Source organism: Thamnophis sirtalis, unplaced genomic scaffold, assembly GCF_051295495.1.
Source record: "Thamnophis sirtalis isolate CommonGarterSnake01/CBP01778 unplaced genomic scaffold, rThaSir2_p1.2 scaffold_13, whole genome shotgun sequence".
Lineage (NCBI taxonomy): Eukaryota > Metazoa > Chordata > Lepidosauria > Squamata > Natricidae > Thamnophis > Thamnophis sirtalis.
The window spans coordinates 10600864-10619931 of record NW_028261393.1 but is presented as its reverse complement, the minus strand read 5'-3'; the positions used below and the strand labels follow the sequence as shown (position 1 = coordinate 10619931).

The following is a 19068-nucleotide window of genomic DNA, read 5'->3' as shown; positions in this document are numbered from 1 at the left end:
TGGGAAGTTCACTGCAAAAGGAGGGGGACAACCACAGAGGGCGGACAGGAAGTTGGTCATGCTGGGAAGGTCACTGCAAAAGGAGGGGGACAACCACAGAGAGCGGACAGGAAGTCGGCCATGCTGGGAAAGTCACTGACATATAAAAAGGGAAAGACAGAAAGCTCTTCCTGTTCAAAACAAAGGGTGATAAGTCACATGGTTTGTTTAGGATTCATCCTTTTTAGTACCTATCGTACCACCTGAAGCCAATTAATGTCAAGTACCAAGGTACCATTGTATACGAAAACTAGCCCGAGGAGAGCAGGCAAGAACATCCAACATAATGCCTTCCAATCCAACTATTCCTTCAACCAAATATCAGAAATCCATGTTTCTCAATCCACTTCCCTTGATGAACTACCCCATCTGCCTTTGGAAATCTTACTTTTTCAGGGAAGGTATCTCGGCAAAGCATCTTACATCCAAAAGACGCAACTGAAACGGTGATACAGAACTCCAGGGCGGTGAACAGAGTAAGAACGATCAGTATTCCTCTGCCAATATTCTACCAATGAAAGAGAAAAGTAACACATCCACTTTTATATATCCAGACAGGCATATTTATCTCCAATTCTAGAGTAAGGAAGGTGACCTGGGTGTGATAGGGAAGATCTATTGCCTAGGTTATAAGGGGATTGAAGGATTGAAGGGAACACCCACAACCTCTGGAGGCAAGCTGTTCCACTGATTGATTGTTCTAACTATCAGGAAATTCCTCCTTAGTTCTAGGTTGCTTCTCTCCATCCATTGTTTCTCCTCCTGCCTTTCTGGCGCTTTGGAAAATAGGTTGTATTGTATTGTATTGTATTGTATTATTTGTATGCCGCCCTTCTCCGGGAGGACTCAGGGCGGCAAACAATCAAGGGGGAAAAAAGGGGGAACATAAAAAGACAAAATACAAATAATAAAAGTAGACAACAGTCGCACAACCATACATGTCGAGAGGGGAGGGAACTCATCACCCCCAGGCCTGCCGGCAAAGCCAGGTTTTGACAGCTTTTCGGAAGGCCTGGAGAGAGGTGAGGGTCCGAATCCCTGCGAGGAGTTAATTCCAGAGGGCCGGAGCTGCCACTGAGAAGGCCCTCCCCTTCTCGGGTAATAGCCAGGTGGCATTGGCTGGTAGATGGCACCCGGAGAAGGCCAAACCCTGTGGGTCTTTGGGAGGTAATTGGCAGCAGGCAGTCTCTCAAGTACCCAGGTCCAATACCATGAAGGGCTATATAAGTGACGACTAGCACCTTGAAGCATATCCGGAGACTGATCGGTAACCAGTGCAGCTCGCGGAGGATAGGTGTAACGTGGGTGTACCGAGGTGCACCCACAATCGCTCGCGCGGCTGCGTTCTGGACGAGTTGAAGTCTCCGAATACTCTTCAAGGGCTGCCCCATGTAGAGCGCATTGCAGTAGTAGGTTGACCCCCTCTTCTTTCTGGCAGCCCCATAGACATTGTGGGCAATGGGCCAACATTTGGGATGCTACAGCCATGACCTACAATTTTTTTTTCTCCAATGCTTTAATTATCAGAGGCATCTTAGCATTCCAAGCAATGAGATAACATGGGAAGTAGCCCAAGCAAGTGTACATCCCAATGTACAGGTACCGTCCAATCAGACTATTTTGGGCCAGGTTCTTTTTTCTATGCCACACATAAATATCTAGCAAAGCTTTGACTGTACTGTTAGAGCTGCCACCTTGAAACCATGGCCATCCCTGTGGACAGCCCTGGTATATATCCCTTTGGAAAGACTTGGCAAAAGAAAAATACCCCGATTCTAGAAATCCCAATGTTAATAAAAGCTTTCTGTGGTTAAAACTCTATTTGGAAATTTTGGAGTATTTTTAGAACCTCCTCCAAAGAGATACATGCCCCCTTAGAGGTCACTTTTAACTTCTTTTCCCTTCTCTCCCCTGTTGAAATCAACTTCATCTGGATGAATTTGGGACGGTCACATACTTATTATATAAAAGGGCGTACCCGGATTGAATTACACTTTTCCTGAATTTCTATTTCAAGGTTGTGGCAATACCAAGACAAATCGAATGGAAAGAGTACGCTGAAGCTGACAAACAGGGACGCCAGGCCCAATCCAGCTGCTACAGTACTTAACACATTCATGGCCACCATGCTTTGTACCTAGGGGAGACAAAATAAAGTAATAAGCATACAGACAAAGATGCACACAAATGTGCACACACACACACACACACACAAGGGCTGGCTATGATGCAACTGAGATTTCTCAGACAATGATGAGAACAAGAGAGTGTCAGTGTTGGATTTGCTTCAGCCAGAAACGTTGAGCCTTCTTGCTCCTCTTGAGTAGCGCAGGTTGGATGGGGACTCTTTTGTGTGGCAGATTAGCCACCATGAAAGAAGAGAGTCAACTTCAAGAGAGACAAGAGAAAGAAGAGAGTCAACTTCAAGACAGACAAGAGAGAAGAGAGTCAACTTCAAGAGAGACGAGAGAGAAAGAAGAGAGTCAACTTCAAGACAGACAAGAGAGAAGAGAGTCAACTTCAAGACAAACAAGAGAGAAGAGGGTCAACTTCAGGACAGACAAGAGAGAAGAGGGTCGACTTCAAGACAGACAAGAGAGAAAGAAGAGAGTCAACTTCAAGACAGACAAGAGAGAAGAGGGTCAACTTCAAGAGAGACGAGAGAGAAAGAAGAGAGTCAACTTCAAGAGACAATAGAGAAGAGGGTCAACATCAAGACAGACAAGAAAGAAGAGGGTCAACTTCAAGAGAGACAAGAGAGAAAGAAGAGAGTCAACTTCAAGAGAGACAAGAGAGAAAGAACTGAGACAACTTCAACAGAGGCAACTTCCACACGTGCCTCAACTAACCAGACTATTCCATAACCAGAGATGGAGACACAAAACCTCTTTGCCAAAATCAGGCAAAAAGAGATTCGCAAAAGGCCCGCAGCTTCCCAAAAAGGAATTTGGGGGGAGGGAGAGGCTCTTAAACAAGAAATCACAACCATCGTGATGCAGTCCAGGATTTTCAGAAATCCACCAAAGCTCCTGATTGGTAACCCAATGGATTGTAGCTCTCCATGGGCTTCAGAGGAGAGGCTTTCTCAGTCTTTCATTGCTGGGATCTCATAAGTGGAGGGTTTCTGATTAATCCAGGGGGTGTCCAAACTCAGGAACTTTAAGACTTGTGGACTTCAATTCCCAGAATTCTGCAGCCAGCTGGGGAATTCTGGGAGTTGAAGTCCACAAGTCTTAAAGTTCCCGAGTTTGGACACCCCTGGATTAAGCCATGACTGTTACTTTTGCTCCAATAGATTAGTTACCAGAGGCATCCTGGGATTCCGAGCAGCTACCACAGCTAAGGATCCGGAGATGATGTACTGGAAGAAAAACAAAAGGAAGTGAACCCCTATATCTCTATCCCCAGAGAACTGGATTTAGAGTGTAGACCCATCATCTCTCCTCCACCTTAAACTTCTGCCTATTGTCACTGCCTGCTGTTCTCTGGTCATCTTTTGTGAATTTTGAATTTGAATTTAATAACATTTATATGCCGCCCAATCCCGTAGGACTCCTCTTTTGTGTTGAAACCCAACCACCATTCCCTATTCTAGTTGAAGATGCAGCTGCTTTAAGGTGTCACAGCCAGGAGGTACAGTCATTGATTTGTTGTGCAACCCAGCACTAACAGATTTAATAGTTTAATAGAATTGGGAGGGACCTTGTAGGTCATCTAGCCAACCCCCCCCCCAAAGCAGGAGACCCTACACCATTTTTGACAGATGGCAGTCCTGTCTCTTCTTGAAAGTCTCAAATGATGAAGCTCCCACAACTTCTGAAGGCAAGCTATTCCATTGATTGATTGTCCTCACTGTCAGAAAATTTCTCCTTATTTCCAGGTTGAATCTCTTCTTGTTCAGTTTCCATCTATTCTTCCTTGTCTGGCCCTCAGGCACGCCCAGTGAGTGGCATCAGGCCACACCCACCCAGTAGGCCACACCCACTCAATCACCACCACCACCACCCACAGCCCTCAATGAGACTGAGTTTGACACCCCAAGTGTAAAATTACCAAGATTCCACTCCAATAGGGCATCCATACAACAAGGTAGAAAATCTCATGCTCATTAATTATGTTGATCAGCATCCCAAAAATAATTTGTATGATTCCTATGAATATCTGTGTGATCTGCAAAGTGGGGGAAAAAACAGCGCCTTCACTCACAGGCCACAAACCAGAGCAACAGAGCAGGAGGGAAACGAGATGCATGCCAAAACCTATGTAAATTTTATATCCTTTCCCCCCCTCCCTCCCCCAAAAAACTTTGAATATATAGTTATATAGTTTTTAGATGTTACATTAGCCGGTTAGAATAACAAATGGTCCAAGAATTTTCATATATACAGTATCTAAACAAAGAATCATTGTGCTCCTATTGCAACAGAATAGGGGACAATTGGGATCCTCCAAACAAGAGAAGCTATCATTTCACTCATCTCCATACTCACCCCCAGAGCCAAAGGTTCACCCTGATAAAACTTTTTCAGCGGGACTGGAAAATCACTCTGAGTGGTGTAAGGAGAAGAGCCCACACTCAGGACCACAGGCTGAGCATCCATGCTGGGCTTTACAGGTAGGGAAGTCCTTTAGGCCATCTGTCAGCAAGGCTGGGGACTATAGAAAGGAAGGAAAACAGAGGGGATAATAAAATAGAGAGTCTTACAAAATATAAAACATATGATCCTCGTTATTAATTTCCCAGTCTTCAGTAGTTAAAGTTTTGCATCAGGAGTCTTAGAAGGAATGCACTTCACAGTATCTTTTTATCCAGTGGTGGGGTTCAAATAATTTAATAACCAGTTCGCTGCCCTAATGATTTCTTCCAACAACCAGTTCACCAAACTGCTCAGAAAGTTAACAACCGGTTCTCCCGGAGTGGTGCGAACTGGCTAAATCCCACCACTGCTTTTATCCTTCATTTCTGGTGTTTGCCTTCCTCTAGAGTAGCAGACAGGGGCCTAGTGGTTACATTTTCCCAAGATGGAACTACAGTTATTTTGGGAATGCTTGACTCTCAGATCTTTGGGAGAAGAGTAAAAAGAGAGCCGTCCATCTATGGCATGAAAAGGCATTTGGGTTTGAGCCAGTGGTGGGTTTCCAAAAATTTTGGAACCTCTTCTGTAGGTGTGCCTGCTTTCTGGGTCCACTGGTGGAACCTCTTCTAACCGGTTCGGTAGATTTGACGAACTGGTTCTTCTGAATAGGTGCGAACTGGTAGGAACCCACCTCTGGTTTGAGCCTCTCACAATATCAGACAGATGAACTTCTGTGAAAATATCTACAGAATCCTCACATCCTGGACATAAATTGTTTCAACTTCTACCCTCAAAACGATGCTATAGAGCTCTGCACACCAGAACAATTAGACACAAGGACAGTTTTTTCCCGAATACCATCACTCTGCTTAACAACTAATGCCCAAAACACTGTCAAATTATCTACTAAGACTGTATTACTATTATTCTTCTCATCCTTCCTAGGACCCATCTCTTTCCACTTATGACTATAACCATGTTGCTTGTATCTTTAAAATTTATATTGTTTTATTTGTTTCCTAGTACGATTTGATTGCTTATTAATAACCTATGACTATCACTAAGTGTTGTATCTTATGATTCTTGATGAATGTATTTAATTTTTCTTTATGTACATGAGAGCATATGCACCAAAGACAAATTCCTTGTGTGTCCAACCACACTTGGCCAATAAATAATTCTATTCTATTCCTTATTTTATTTTCTATTCTATTCCTTATTTTATATTCTATTCTATTCTTCTATTCTATTCTTCTATTCTTTCTTTTCTCTTCTCTATTCTTCTTTTCTCTTCTTCTATTCTATTCTTTTCTCTTCTCTCCTCTTCTTCTCTTCTTTTCTCTTCTTCTCTTCTCTTCTATTCCTTATTCTATTCTATTCTGAATGCGATTGTGTGTTTGTCTGATTGAACTTGAGGTTAAGGAACCATTTGTGAGGATAAGAAACATTACGAAAAGTCAGCTCTGAAGATCAGCTTGGTTTACTCGCTGCACAAACAGAATCTTTGCAATTTGCAAATTGTGTTTAGATTCAGTTTAGGGTTTGGTGATAGCATGACTGACAGCTTCTTCCACAGACGTAAACCACATTGCTTATTTATTAAGAAAATTTATATAGCCATCCAATTTACTCCCCAATAGCCTACAGATATATAATGATAGATAGGAATCTAATTAACATCTTCAATGCAGCTTCCGTCAAGAGTCAAACAAATTGATAGCAGGAGAGCCTTACTTTCATAAGAGAGCAAGTACAGGAAGCATAGAAAAACAACTTTACTGCAAACAGCTTACAATCTGCAATGAGGTGGCCGAGGTGGCGCAGTGGTTAAATGCAGCACTGCAGGCTATTTCAGCTGACTGCAGTTCTGCAGTTCGGCTGTTCAAATCTCACCGGCTCAGGGTTGACTCAGCCTTCCATCCTTCTGAGGTGGGTAAAATGAGGACCCGGATTGTTGTTGGGGGCAATATGCTGACTCTGTAAACCGATTAGAGGGGGCTGAAAGCCCTATGAAGTGGTATATAAGTCTAACTGCTATTGCTAACTGTTATTGCTAACGATACCTTCAAAACAACAACTTTTGCCTGTCCCAGGTCCTGACTGGATAGCTAGCTAAAAATGCTAAATCCAGTCTGGCTGACTGTGCAACCAATAATAATAATAACAACCACAACAACTGACTACAAGCAGTGGCATGAAAAGGAGCAACAATGGCGCAAGAAATATCATTTGCCTATAAGCAAGAACTGGTGAGACCATAAAAACAGGGAAAAATCATTGAAAATGAAGAAGTTCAATTGCTCTGGGACTTTAGAATTCAAATAGATGGGCACCTGTCACATAATGCTCCAGACTTAACAATTGTTGACAAGACAGACAAAAAAGTCTGGATAATGGATGTGACAGAGTCTGGAGATAGCAGAATAGATGAGAAAGAACTGGAAAAGGTAACAAAATACAAAGACCTAGAAACAGAAATAGAATGACTGTGGCAACTAAGGCGATTTGGTGTAATCCCAAAACAGCTGGATCACCACGCAGCCAGTTAACTCCATGCCTAGGAATATCTTTCAGATCACGTTTATTATCAGGCATCCTTAATAGCAAAACTTACAGTTCAGTGTTAAGATTCTTCTGACTTTCCATGATCTGTCCCATCACGTAGTATAAAAAGACATTAATTCCTCTAACCCATGCCGTTGGTGCAAAACTGCTTCTGGTAGTGCCGATGGCAATTCAGTGAGTGCCCAGTAATAAATCAATTTCCCGGGCAGAGTACCCCACTGCCCAATCAGGGAGCACAGATGTGGTCACATGTTATGGGACTACATTTCCCATAAGGTGGTAACATTTCCCATGAGGTAGTTTCTTAAAGGAGACAGCTCTTAATTCCTAAATTAGCTATATACTGTTGGGACAGCACAATTGGCATTGACAAATTTGCCATCAGTCAATTGCAGAAGGTGGCTTTACTTGGAACAGTTTCCCTCCTGTGATGACATCTGTTAACACCATCAAACATCCTTTTGTTTTTTTGCTTTTAATTTTTTTTTATTTTCATATAAGCAATCCATTTTCCATTAAACCATGTGTCACCTGGGTACAAATATTTTGTGCCAACAATTAAAATTTACAATCATATTCATTCGTTAATCTATTCTCGGCTTAATTCTCAATGCCTTAAATGTCTGATACTATAACAATCCTCATCACGATTTACTTAACTCTATTAATTATGTTAACTATTAATACATTTTCTATATTTTACACAACTTCTTCTACTATTAATTCTTACGTCTATTCTCTAACCATTGCTAAAATGATTCCCGAATTGTATAATAATCAGTTGGTTCTTTCTCTTTGATAGACAGTGTCAATCTATTCATTTCTGCACATTCTAGTAAAAAAAAAACACTATCAAATCCTGATCTGCCCATCCCAGGTAAGGACTCAATAGGTAGACAAAAATGCCAAACCCAGTCTGAACACCTGGTTGATTGTGTGATGATTAATAATGATAACAAAACAACAACAACAATATAGAGGAAGAATAAGCTAGGATACCAGTCTTACTATCCACGCCAAATTCATATTAATGGTATGGAGAGACTCCAACAATTCAGGGCATTGGATTAAGAATGCCCCACCGCAGCCAGATTTATCTCAAGGATGTGTCAAAACCAAGATGCAACAATAGATAACTTTAATGAAAACATCACTCTCATACTCTTAAGAGGCTTCCTAAAGCCGAAGAGTGGGTCAGGTTATTTCCCAAAGTCCCCGAAGGCCAGACGGAATAATAGATGGAAACTGAACAAGGAAAGATTCAACCTGGAAATAAGGAGAAAATTTTCTGACAATGAGAGAACAATCAACCAATGGAACAGCCAGTGGTGTATTAACCATTAATCAAACTAAGCACACCAGGCCCAAAGTTGAGAAAGAAGAAAACAACAATGAAGATTTGTACAGTATGTACAAAAGAGGGGGGCACCAAGATTTCCCAGTGCTTAGAATAGAATAGAACAGAACAGAACAGAACAGAACAGAACAGAACAGAATAGAATAGAATAGAATAGAATAGAATAGAATAGAATAGAATTCTTTATTGGCCAAGTGTGATTGGACACACAAGGAATTTGTCTTTGGTGCTTATGCTCTCAGTGTACATAAGGAGAATAAAATACATTCATCAAGAACAATGGAATGGAATGGAATGGAATGGAATAGAATAGAATAGAATAGAATAGAATAAATTCTTTATTGGCCAAGTGTGATTGGACACACAAGAAATTTGTCTCTGGTGCATAGGCTCTTAGTATACATAAAAAGACAGGATCCATTTGTCAGGAATCATAAGGTACAACACTTAATGATAGTCATAAGCAATCAGGAATCAATATATCATAAGGATACAAGCAACAAAGTTACAGTCCTGCAGTCATAAGTGTGAGGAGATGGGTGATAGGAACGATGAGAAGACTAATAGTAATAGTAATGCAGCCTTGGTGAACAGTTAAGTTTGAGTTTGAGTTTTATTTCATTTGTATGCCGCCCTTTTCCCTGAAGGGACTCAGGGCGGCTCACAACTCAAGGGAAGGGGGATACAGACAGTTAACAACAACACAGAAACAAAACATAGTTAAAACGCAACAATCATACCATTCGAGATAGGGGCAAGTGAGTTAGGGCACCAGTGAGCCTTAATCCGCCAGTGGGAAGAGCTTGCATTCAGAAGTTGTAGGAGCTTCCATCTCTGGAGGCTTTCAAGAAGAGACTGGGCTGTCACCTTTCAAAAATGGTGAAGGGTCTGCTTGGGGGGAGGGGTTGGACTAGATGACCTACAAGGTCCCTTCCAACTCTGTTAATCTGCATCTGTATCTAGATTCCCAGGAGCGTCTCCAGCAGCACTTCAGAGGCTGAACTTCCTCAACCCACCCTCCGCGACACTTTGGCGTGGGTGGGACCTCAAGTGGATTGACGCAACACCTTCAATGATCTTATTTCATCCACCTGCTTGCGAAACACGCTGAGTCGTGCCAGAGGTGGGGCCCAGAAACGCGCCCGTGAAAACAAAACAGTAATCCAGCTTATATATATAAAAAAACTCAACCGATTTAGAGCATCGCCCGAATGCAGCAGCTGCTGCGGCGTTCGATCCAACAGGTGAAAAACCTAAACAGCCACCCCGCTATCTACCGTCCTGAGTGCGGTCCGGTCCGTTGCTCAGCCGCCCGTCGGGCGAAAAGGAGGAAACGGGCTTCTCCACAAAGCCACGGCGCGCTCCAGAAGCGCCCCCCGCGCGTAAAAACGCGCGCCACTCGGATCTGGCCGAAAGAAGCGCAAGTAACTGGCGCCTCCTTGCGACCTCCTGCCCGCCCGACAAGCCCCTTTCCTGCCCACCGACTACCGCACCCAGTGGCTCCGAAATCAGGGAGGAGAAGGAGGAGGAGCAGGAGCAGGAGGAGGACGCAGCAGGAGGAGGAAGAGCAGGGAGAGAAGGAGGAGGAAGGAAGGGAGGGAGGGAGGGAGGGAGGGAGGAAGGAAGGAAGGAAGGAAGGAAGGAAGGAAGGAAGGAAGGAAGGAAGGAAGGAAGGGGAAGGGGGAGAGGAGGAAGAGGAAGGAGAGGAGGAGGAGGTAAAGGAGAAAGAAGGAGACGGAGGAGGAGGGAGGAGGAAGAGGAGGGAGAGAGGAGGAGGAAGAAAAAGAGGAGGAGGAGGCCGTCTTCCCTCTCTCCCCTTCGAAGTGAAGCTGACCTATCCGATCCAGCTTGGCTTGGCTTAGCAGCCCCCGTCCGGTCCAGCCGCTGCTTAACCGCGGATCTGAGCGTTGCCCGAGGCCCGCCCGGGAAGGAGGAGCCGATTCACCCAGGCGGAATGAATGCCATTGACAGTCCGGCTTTTCCGCCTCCTTTCCTTTCTCCCGGGAGAGTCGGGCCAGCGATCTGTGCTGCCAGGAAGCAGAGCCCGGAATCTTCTCTTCAACGCCAGGTTTCATAGCAGCCGATATTGTTCCTCTCTCGCTTCTTCAAAACTCCCAACTTGGATTATGTCCTCACAGGGAAATATCATGACTTGCTTGGGATCTAAAGACCCATCCCAGTGTCCGGCTCTCTTTTAAAGCCTCCCAAGTTTGCTGCAAAGCACAAGGGTCAGCAAAAAGAGAGAGAATCCCAAACAATAATATCTGATTTGAATTTTTCTTTTTCTCAATGGAGACCTTTCTGCTTCTTCCCCTTTGAATGACTGGGGGCAGAATGATTCTGTATAGAGATAGTCCTCGACCTGCAACAGTTCGTTTTAGTGACTGTTCGAAGTTACAACGGGGCTGAAAAAAGGGGACATGTGACCCTTTGTCACACTGACAAACATTGCGGCATCGCTCCTGTAGCCAAAATTCAGATGCTTGGCAAGTGCCTCACAGTTATGACGGTTGCAGGGTCCTGGGGTCATGGGATCCCCTTTTGCGACTTTCTGACAAGCAAAGCCTACGGGGAGACCAGATTCACTTAACAACCATGTTAAAGCAACCAAAGTGCTTTGGGATGCATGAGAATGTTAATGTGGTGCCCTTTAAAGCAGCCATGTCTTGTCTCAGGATCATTGTGCAATTCTGGGGAAAGACACAGCTGCTTTAAAGGGCTATGTTTTATGGATTTATTAATCACATTTATACACCATCCATTCCACTATTGAAGTGAGGAATGTTAATGTGGTGCCTTTAAAGCAGCAGTGTCTTTTCTCAGGAGCATTGCGCAATTCTGGGAAAAGACACAGCTGCTTTAAAGGGCTATGTTTTGTTGATTTATTAATCACATTTATACACCATCCATTCCACTATTGAAGTGAGGAATGTTAATGTGGTGCCTTTAAAGCAGCAGTGTCTTTTCTCAGGATCATTGTGCAATTCTGGGGAAAGACACAGCTGCTTTAAAGGGTTATGTTTTCTTGATTTATTAATCACATTTATACACCATCCATTCCACTATTGAAATGACTTTCAGTGATATACAGATTTTTAAAAAACTATAAATCATACAAAAAGGACAACATTAAAAGAAAAAGTTAAAAGGACAAAGTTAAAAAGACAGAGGGACTACCCCCAAACTACCAATCACTCCCAGAGTGACCTATCATTCTTGGATCTCTCTACTAATTGACAAAAGCAGATCATGAATCTCTTCTGAAAAGCCAGAAGAGGGCACGATGTTCCATAAGGCAAGGACAACAATTCATTTGGTGCCACACATGTCCAACCCAAATTAGAGTCCTTCCATCACTTTTATTTCAGTGCAATTCAGATGAAGAATCAAAATGGCAAGTGACAAGATCATCAGTTTACTAGAAGGTGTGGAGGGGTAGCCATTGCTAAAATAAACCATAAGCATAATTGGTTACATGAATGTAACTGGGTGAAAAAAACATCTGGCTAAGCTTTGTTGCGTGACCCGTCAAAAGCGCGGACGGCAAAAGCGCGATCGACAAAATCGCGCCTTTGACGTCATCACAGCGCGACGAAAAAGATCGAAAAATTCAAATAAAAATTAATAAAAATTAAATTAAAGCAAGCCGATTCGCATAAAGGTAAGGGTTAGGGTTAGGGTTAGGGTTAGGGTTAGGTTAAGGGTTAGGGTTAGCTTTAGAGCGTTAGCGTTAGCGTTAGGGTTAGGATAAGGGTTAGCGTTAGGTTTTTCGTTACTTTAACGGTTAGGTTTTGGGTTAGGTTTAGGGTTAGGTTAAGAGTTAGGTTTAGGGTTAGGTTTAGGGTTAGGTTTGGGGGGCTTAGGGTAAGGTTTTCGCTTTATTTTTACAATTTTTCGATCTTTTTCGTCGCGCTGTGATGACGTCACAGCGCGCTTTTGTCGAGCGCGATTTTGTCCTACGCGCTTTTGTGGTGGAACCCTTTGTTGAGCTGAGCTTTGGAGTTTGCCTGGTGTGTGACACAACCAGAGGTGGGTTCCTACCAGTTCGCACCTATTCGGTAGAACCAGTTCGTCAAATCTACCGAACTGGTTAGAAGATGTTCCGCCAGTGGACCCAGAAAGCAGGCCACACCTACAGAAGAGGTTCCAAAAAATTTTGAAACCCACCACTGGTCCTTGGATATGATTATTCTACACTATCATGCTCATATTTATAAAACTCAGTGCCTCTGGATAAGGTAAGGATGACTACTGCATTTGTGGTGCAATCAGAACATTGCGTGTGTTGAAGTTGTTTTAACGCAAACCAAAGATGCCTTTTAAAAAACAAGTTTACATCATATTCTTATGCATGCCAGAACTGTGTGTGAGGTAATTTAAGGTGGTTTTGACAAGTGTCGTCAGCATCTTCATATCCGGTCACATGGCCGGCAAGCCACTCCCATCCGGTCACATCGGTGGCAAGCCACTCCCACAAAGGAGACCACACCCCCAGAGTAGGTTCGAACAATTTTTGAAACCCACCACTGGACACAACAATCGTATTGTGGAAACTCGAGTTTATCTGTAACATGTTCCATAAACCCACCGACTGTGTGATTTTCTAACAGCAAAACAAAACTTGGTACAGGTGCCAACCATCATATACAGAAATATTTTAACCAGCAACAAAGAACATTCATATTTCCATTTAACATGGTGCCTTGCTTATCCCATTAAAGATTTTTATGTTCCCCTGAGTAAAAAGTTCCATGCAATTCCTTAAAAAGCTTCAGGCTTCAATATTGCAGGTGCCAATACAGTCTGGAAGAGCTGCTATGAAGGGAAAGCAACTCAGAGGGATTCTGGCTCTTTGCAGTCGATGGGTGGATGCTCAGCACTAGCAGGAGTCGCATTCTGATAAATGACCACAACCTAAAGAAACACATCGTGAGATTTTTTTAAGCCATTTGTTTGCATGCATTTCTCTCTACAGCTCAGAATAGAAATTCTCAGCCTGCCAACAGCCTGTTAAATGCTTCTGTCTCTCCTTGTTTCAAATAAGGATCTGAATCATTTTTCATTCCATTCCCAAGAGGAATCTGGATTCTCACAGGAGCATAAAGACATTGCTGCCTCTCTTTAAAGCAGCTGCATCCTTTTCTGGTTTTGCATGGCCTCCCAAGTCCCAGAAAGAAATGCTTTATACGCTCTCACACATGTTTGGGGATTCTACCTGAAGTGTTGCCTGGACCATGTGTAGATTAGGTGGTACCTATTGTCATTTTTTAAATCATTATTATCAAACCATTTGCGGTTCGAGGCAAATCTGAGCATGTCTTAAGTGGGTGGTGAGGACATTACTTCCTCCTCTGCCAATTAAAGATACAGGATGGGCTCAGTGAGATGAGTAAGGTGGTTTGTTTCCTTTAGGTTTATCCAGTGGTGGGATGCAACCAGTTTAACAACCGGTTCAGTGAGTGTCTTATGCATGCTTTGCACATGCATGCAGCATTCAAAAAAAGAAGCTTTTCAAGCTTCAAAACTTACCTTCTATGTCAGAGCCTGTGAGTAAAACAACTCACATGCGACAATCCACTATGCTGTACGAATCAGCTGAGCTAAAAAAAACAGGGAAATATAGGACAGGAAAGCCCAGGGGCAGGTAGGGAGGGCCAAATTCTCAACAGAACTACTGGTTCACCCAAACCGGTCCAAACTGGCTGAATCCCACCCCTGGGTTTATCACAATATGAAAATCAATCACCATTATTTATAACTCAGGATTTGCAAGATAGCATAATGTGGGAAGCCCAATTATTGTTTTGTTTCTTTTACAGCACAGTTAGTACAATGTATGAACTAAGAATCTAGGTTTGTTGGCAAGCTGTGTTTCCGAATCTTGTTTCCTTTGATGAACTAACCCACCTTCCTTTGGAATCTTACCGTTTCAGTGAAGGCATTTCGGCAAAGCATCTTACAGCCAAAAGACGCAAGAGAGATGGCGATGCAAAACTCCAGGATGGTGAACACAGTAAGGACAGCCAAAATTCCTTGAATGATATGCTATCAAGGAAGCAGAAAAGTCACACATCCATTTTTATACATCGAGATAGAAGCATATTTATCTCCAATTCTACAGTAAAGAAAACGGCCTGGATTAGATATGCAGCAGTGGTGGGATTCAGCCGGTTCGCACCTATTCAGGAGAACCGGTTGGTAACTTTCCAGGCAGTTCGGTTGTTGGAAGAAATCCCACTTTTTCCCACTTTACAGGGCTAATCCTGTAAGGAAGGCAGGAAGGAAACATTCTGCTGTTGTTTCTAGCCTCATCCTTGTTGACCTGCTTATAGAAACTGTCTCTCTGGTTAACCCTGATTACATTGTAAGAGCTAAGGCAAAGCACCCATCGACGGGAGTGACGTTAAATTGGCCACACCCACCCAGTCACGTGACCACTGAGCCCCGCCTACCCAGCTGGCCATTAGGGCAAAGAACCGGTTGTTAAATTATTTGAATCCCACCACTGATATGCAGGCCCTGTCTTGCTTGGGCAAAAAGGAGGATGAAGTTTTGTTTTGTTTTTAACTCAAGAGCAGTGAGATAATGTTTAAAAATATCTCAGGCCAACACCTTCCTAACTGAGTGCAGTATAAGAAGGGGGAGGAGGGGCAGCCCAGTCAATGTTGCAAGACTATTATTACAGCCATTTCAATAAAATGAGTAGTAGCTTTCTGCCCAGATGGTTTCCTAGTATATTCTACCTGACGGGGCTGCCTAATGCCTCGCAGGTGGGATTCACTTGCCTTCCCTACCGGTTCGCAAATGTGAGCACACGGGCCACATCTGTGCATGCACACCACCTTCTGTGCATGCGCAGTGCTCATGCATTACATTGGGGTGAGTGGGCGAAGCCTCCCACAGCTGCCACTACTGGTTCGCCCGAATCAGAGAGAATCGGTGGGCATGGCATGGATTGATGGGCCTGGATTGGTGGGCGTGGGAGGGGCAGGATACTGTAAAATCCCCATTCCCTCCACACTCCAGGGGAAGGATATTGCAAAATCCCCATTCCCTCCTGATCAGCTGGGACTCGAGGCAGAGAATAAATGAGGGCAGGGCAGTGGTGGGTTTCAAAAATTTTTAGAACCTCTTCTGTAGGTGTGGCCTGCTTTGTGGGAGTGGCTTGCCGGCTTTGTGTCTGGGTGGGAATGGCTTGCCGGTCATGTGACCGGGTGGGTGTGGCCAACTTGTAAAATGTGGTGAAACTCGCTTAACAACGCTCTTGCTTAGCAACCAAAATGTTGGCTCAGAAACTCTGGCATTTGAAGCACGCAAGTCTTAAAGCTGTCAAGTTACAAGACCCTTGCACACCTAACCCTTTAGAAAAAAAAACCTCAGGGGTGTTCAAACTTGACAGCTTTAAGACTTGTGGACTTCAACTCCCAGAATTCCTCCTCTCGCTTTTCATCTTGATGTGCAGACGGGCGGGAGAGGGATCTGGAACCGGTTCTAAACGGCACTGTAGATTTGTGGAACCTCTTCTATAGAAGAGGTTAGAACTGGCAGGAACTCACCCCTGGGTCAGGGCCAGCCAGAGGTGGCATTTACCGGTTCTCCGAACTACTCAAAATTTCTGCTCCCGGTTCTCCAGAACTGGTCAGAACCTGCAGAGTAACACCTCTGATTGCTAGCACCTGGTCAAGATGGGACCCAGTTCCAACCATCTAGTTTGGTCTCAGTCTACACAACAAAAACTGAAAACCACACTTTTGTGGAACAAAAAAAGTAAGCATTTGGTCAAAACAATGAAATGCAATAAAAGCTGTGGTCAGATTTTCCTATGTCCCGCATAAATATCTTACCAAACTTTGGCTGTACTGATACAGTTGCTCTTGAAGCTGTTTCGAAAAGATTGGGCGAAAAAAATTAGAGCAGGCCAAACTCTTGAAACCCCAAGACAACATTTCTGCCTCTCGATTCCATGGTTAAAATCTGTTTGAGAGATATTTGTGACCCCACCACGTCCTCCAAAGATTTGCATGTCCAATTGGAGGTCACCAATTGCCTTCTCTGCCCTATTGAAGCCAACTTTTTAGATGAATTCTGAAAGGTCACAGACTTACGAGATTTTCAAAACACATTTCCTCATGTTGCTCTGTAATTCTATGGCAAAAATACATGAAATTATACATGAGAGTTGTGATTGCAATAACCAGGAATATGATGCCAAGACCAGCAGTTACGGCACTTATCACATTCATTGCCAGCGCGCCTTGCACCTAGGAGAGATAAAATAAATTAATAAATATATATAAAAAGGCACACACACCAAGAGATTCAGCTAGCTTTGAGTTCTGAATGTGCTTTAGACAGAAAAGTTGAGACTTTTATTCTCTCCACCAGGGGTGTCAAACTCAAGGCCTGCAGGCCAAATCCGGTCCACGGGGTCTTAGATCTGGCCCATGGAGACACCCTGGAAACAGCAAAGGACCAGCCTACAGTGCCTCTGACAGCGAAAACAGAGCTCAGGAGTGCCATGCATGGTACCGCATGGAGCCGAGATGGCGCAGTGGTTAAACGCAGCACTGCAGGCTACTTCAGCTGACTGCAGTTCTGCAGTTCGGCTGTTCAAATCTCACCGGCTCAGGGTTGACTCAGCCTTCCATCCTTCCGAGGTGGGTGAAATGAGGACCCGGATTGTTGTTGGGGGCAATATGCTGACTCTGTAAACCGCTTAGAGAGGGCTGAAAGCCCTATGAAGCGGTATATAAGTCTAACTGCTATTGCTATTGCTATTGCTACCCCCAGGCTCCATTTTTGGCTGCGACTGCCTCCTGCAGCACTGTGTCAGCAAAAATGGAGCTTGGGAGCTTTCCCCATTGGAAGGGAAACCCACTTAGGGTTGGTGTTAGCTCCCCATGAACTCGTACAGCAAAACGGACATCGTCAACGGATTCAGAGCACATCAGTATGCTTAGGAAGGCACTGGCTTTTTCTGCCTGCCTTATCCACGTTTCCTGGTAAAATACATGGGAAAATCCCATTGGGGGGAAAACCCACTTAGCCTGGGAAGGGTACCCACGACACAAGTGATGTTGACCTGGCCATGCCCACCCCAGCCACACCCGCCCAGCCTCCGAGTTCAAATGCAACTTTCATTGACGGCCTTGGGAGTGGCTGGATTCCTTCTTGCTCTTCTTGAATAGTACAAAACCAACTACCATGGAACCAACTGCCTCTGTCAGGTGCCTAAAGATCCCTATCAGGATGCTGCCATTCTGAAGGGGAGTGGGTCTTGGATGCTTTTTGACACCCTTTTTCATGTATCTGATCTTCCTGTCACTTTGATGTACCTGCTTGGGAAAGGGAGGGGGAGGGATTGGCCTGTGGCCATCTGTTTTGTCCCAGCTCTGAAGGAACGGGTGAAGCCACATCTGAGAATAACTTATCATCTTCTCAGATCGAGTTTTCACAACAATGTCGGCACCTTTGGAGTGGCACACTTCGGACCGGACATAGGGGAGGGGTTTTCTGCAATGTTTAATCTAAGGTTTTTTTTAGCAGGAACTTCAGATCCTGCCTTGCTTTACTTGCTATCGCTTTCTCTTTTGAAGAGGAACTTCAGATCCTGCCTTGCTTTCCATGTTATCACTTTCTCGCAATTAAAAAAAGTTCTGCTTTCTTCAGGAAAGAGGAGAGGCAAATCCTTACAGCCTCATCTAATCAGAATATCCAATCAGAGATTGAGACAAAGAACCTCTTTGCCAAAAACTGGCATAAAACAACCCCACAAAACACCTGCAGGTTCCAAAAACTGAACAGGACAAGAATTTGGAGTGGAGAGGCTCTTAAACAACAAGCCAGAATCATCGTGATTTTGTTTCATTTGATGTTAGTGATCCAGGAACATCAGAAATCCACCAAGCTCCTATTTAGCCACCCAGTGGGTTGCAGCAATCCAGAGCTTCAGATGAGAGGCTTTTTCAACCTTTCCTGAAGAGGGTGGAGATGGCCAGCACTGTTCCCTCTAAGGTGCGCGCGTGCGCGGCCGCGCACATGGAAAGAAATCCCCGCGCAGCAGTTTCTAACTGCCGCGCAGAGATTTCTACCAAAGCAAACGTGGGGAAGTCCTTTGCGGGCGGCTAGAACTGGCCTCCCGCAAAGGACCTCCCCAGTCTTGTTTTGATGAGCCGCCAGTCCTCTTGCTTCTTCTCCTTCACCAGCAAAGCTCCCGCTGGCTTCCCGGCCCATGGCAGTGGTGCCTCTCCCTCCACGCGGAGCAACTGAGCTGGCTCCCGCGTTATCCATCCCCCTTCCTCCTCTGCCGTGCTTTTGAGGCCGCAGGAGGTAGTAGGAAAGCGGCGGAGGTGGAGGCAACGGCAGGGGTAACCCAGAGCCCAGCTGACTCCACTCGGAGCACCTCAGCTGGGCTCTGGGTTACCCCTGCCGCCGCCTCCACCTCCGCCGCTTTCCTACTAGCTCCCGCGGCCTCAAAAGCACGGCAGAGGAGGAAGGGGGAGGGATAACGCGGGGGCCAGCTCAGGTGCT

The 19068-nt window shown here is 44.5% G+C and overlaps 1 protein-coding gene across 1 annotated transcript in view; it reads right to left on the bottom strand.

Moving 5' to 3' along the window:
• The window catches only part of LOC106551915 (uncharacterized), a 30785-nt gene that overhangs the window by 4934 nt on the left and 6783 nt on the right, over positions 1 to 19068 (bottom strand). The window contains exons 5-12 of the mRNA XM_087728012.1: positions 16644 to 16799; positions 14464 to 14583; positions 13379 to 13452; positions 4530 to 4665; positions 4093 to 4209; positions 3344 to 3400; positions 2018 to 2176; positions 428 to 547 (exon numbers count right to left, since the gene is read on the bottom strand). Of these exons, the coding sequence (XP_087584138.1) occupies positions 428 to 547; positions 2018 to 2176; positions 3344 to 3400; positions 4093 to 4209; positions 4530 to 4665; positions 13379 to 13452; positions 14464 to 14583; positions 16644 to 16799 (939 nt within the window). The remainder of the gene's footprint in view (positions 1 to 427; positions 548 to 2017; positions 2177 to 3343; positions 3401 to 4092; positions 4210 to 4529; positions 4666 to 13378; positions 13453 to 14463; positions 14584 to 16643; positions 16800 to 19068) is intronic.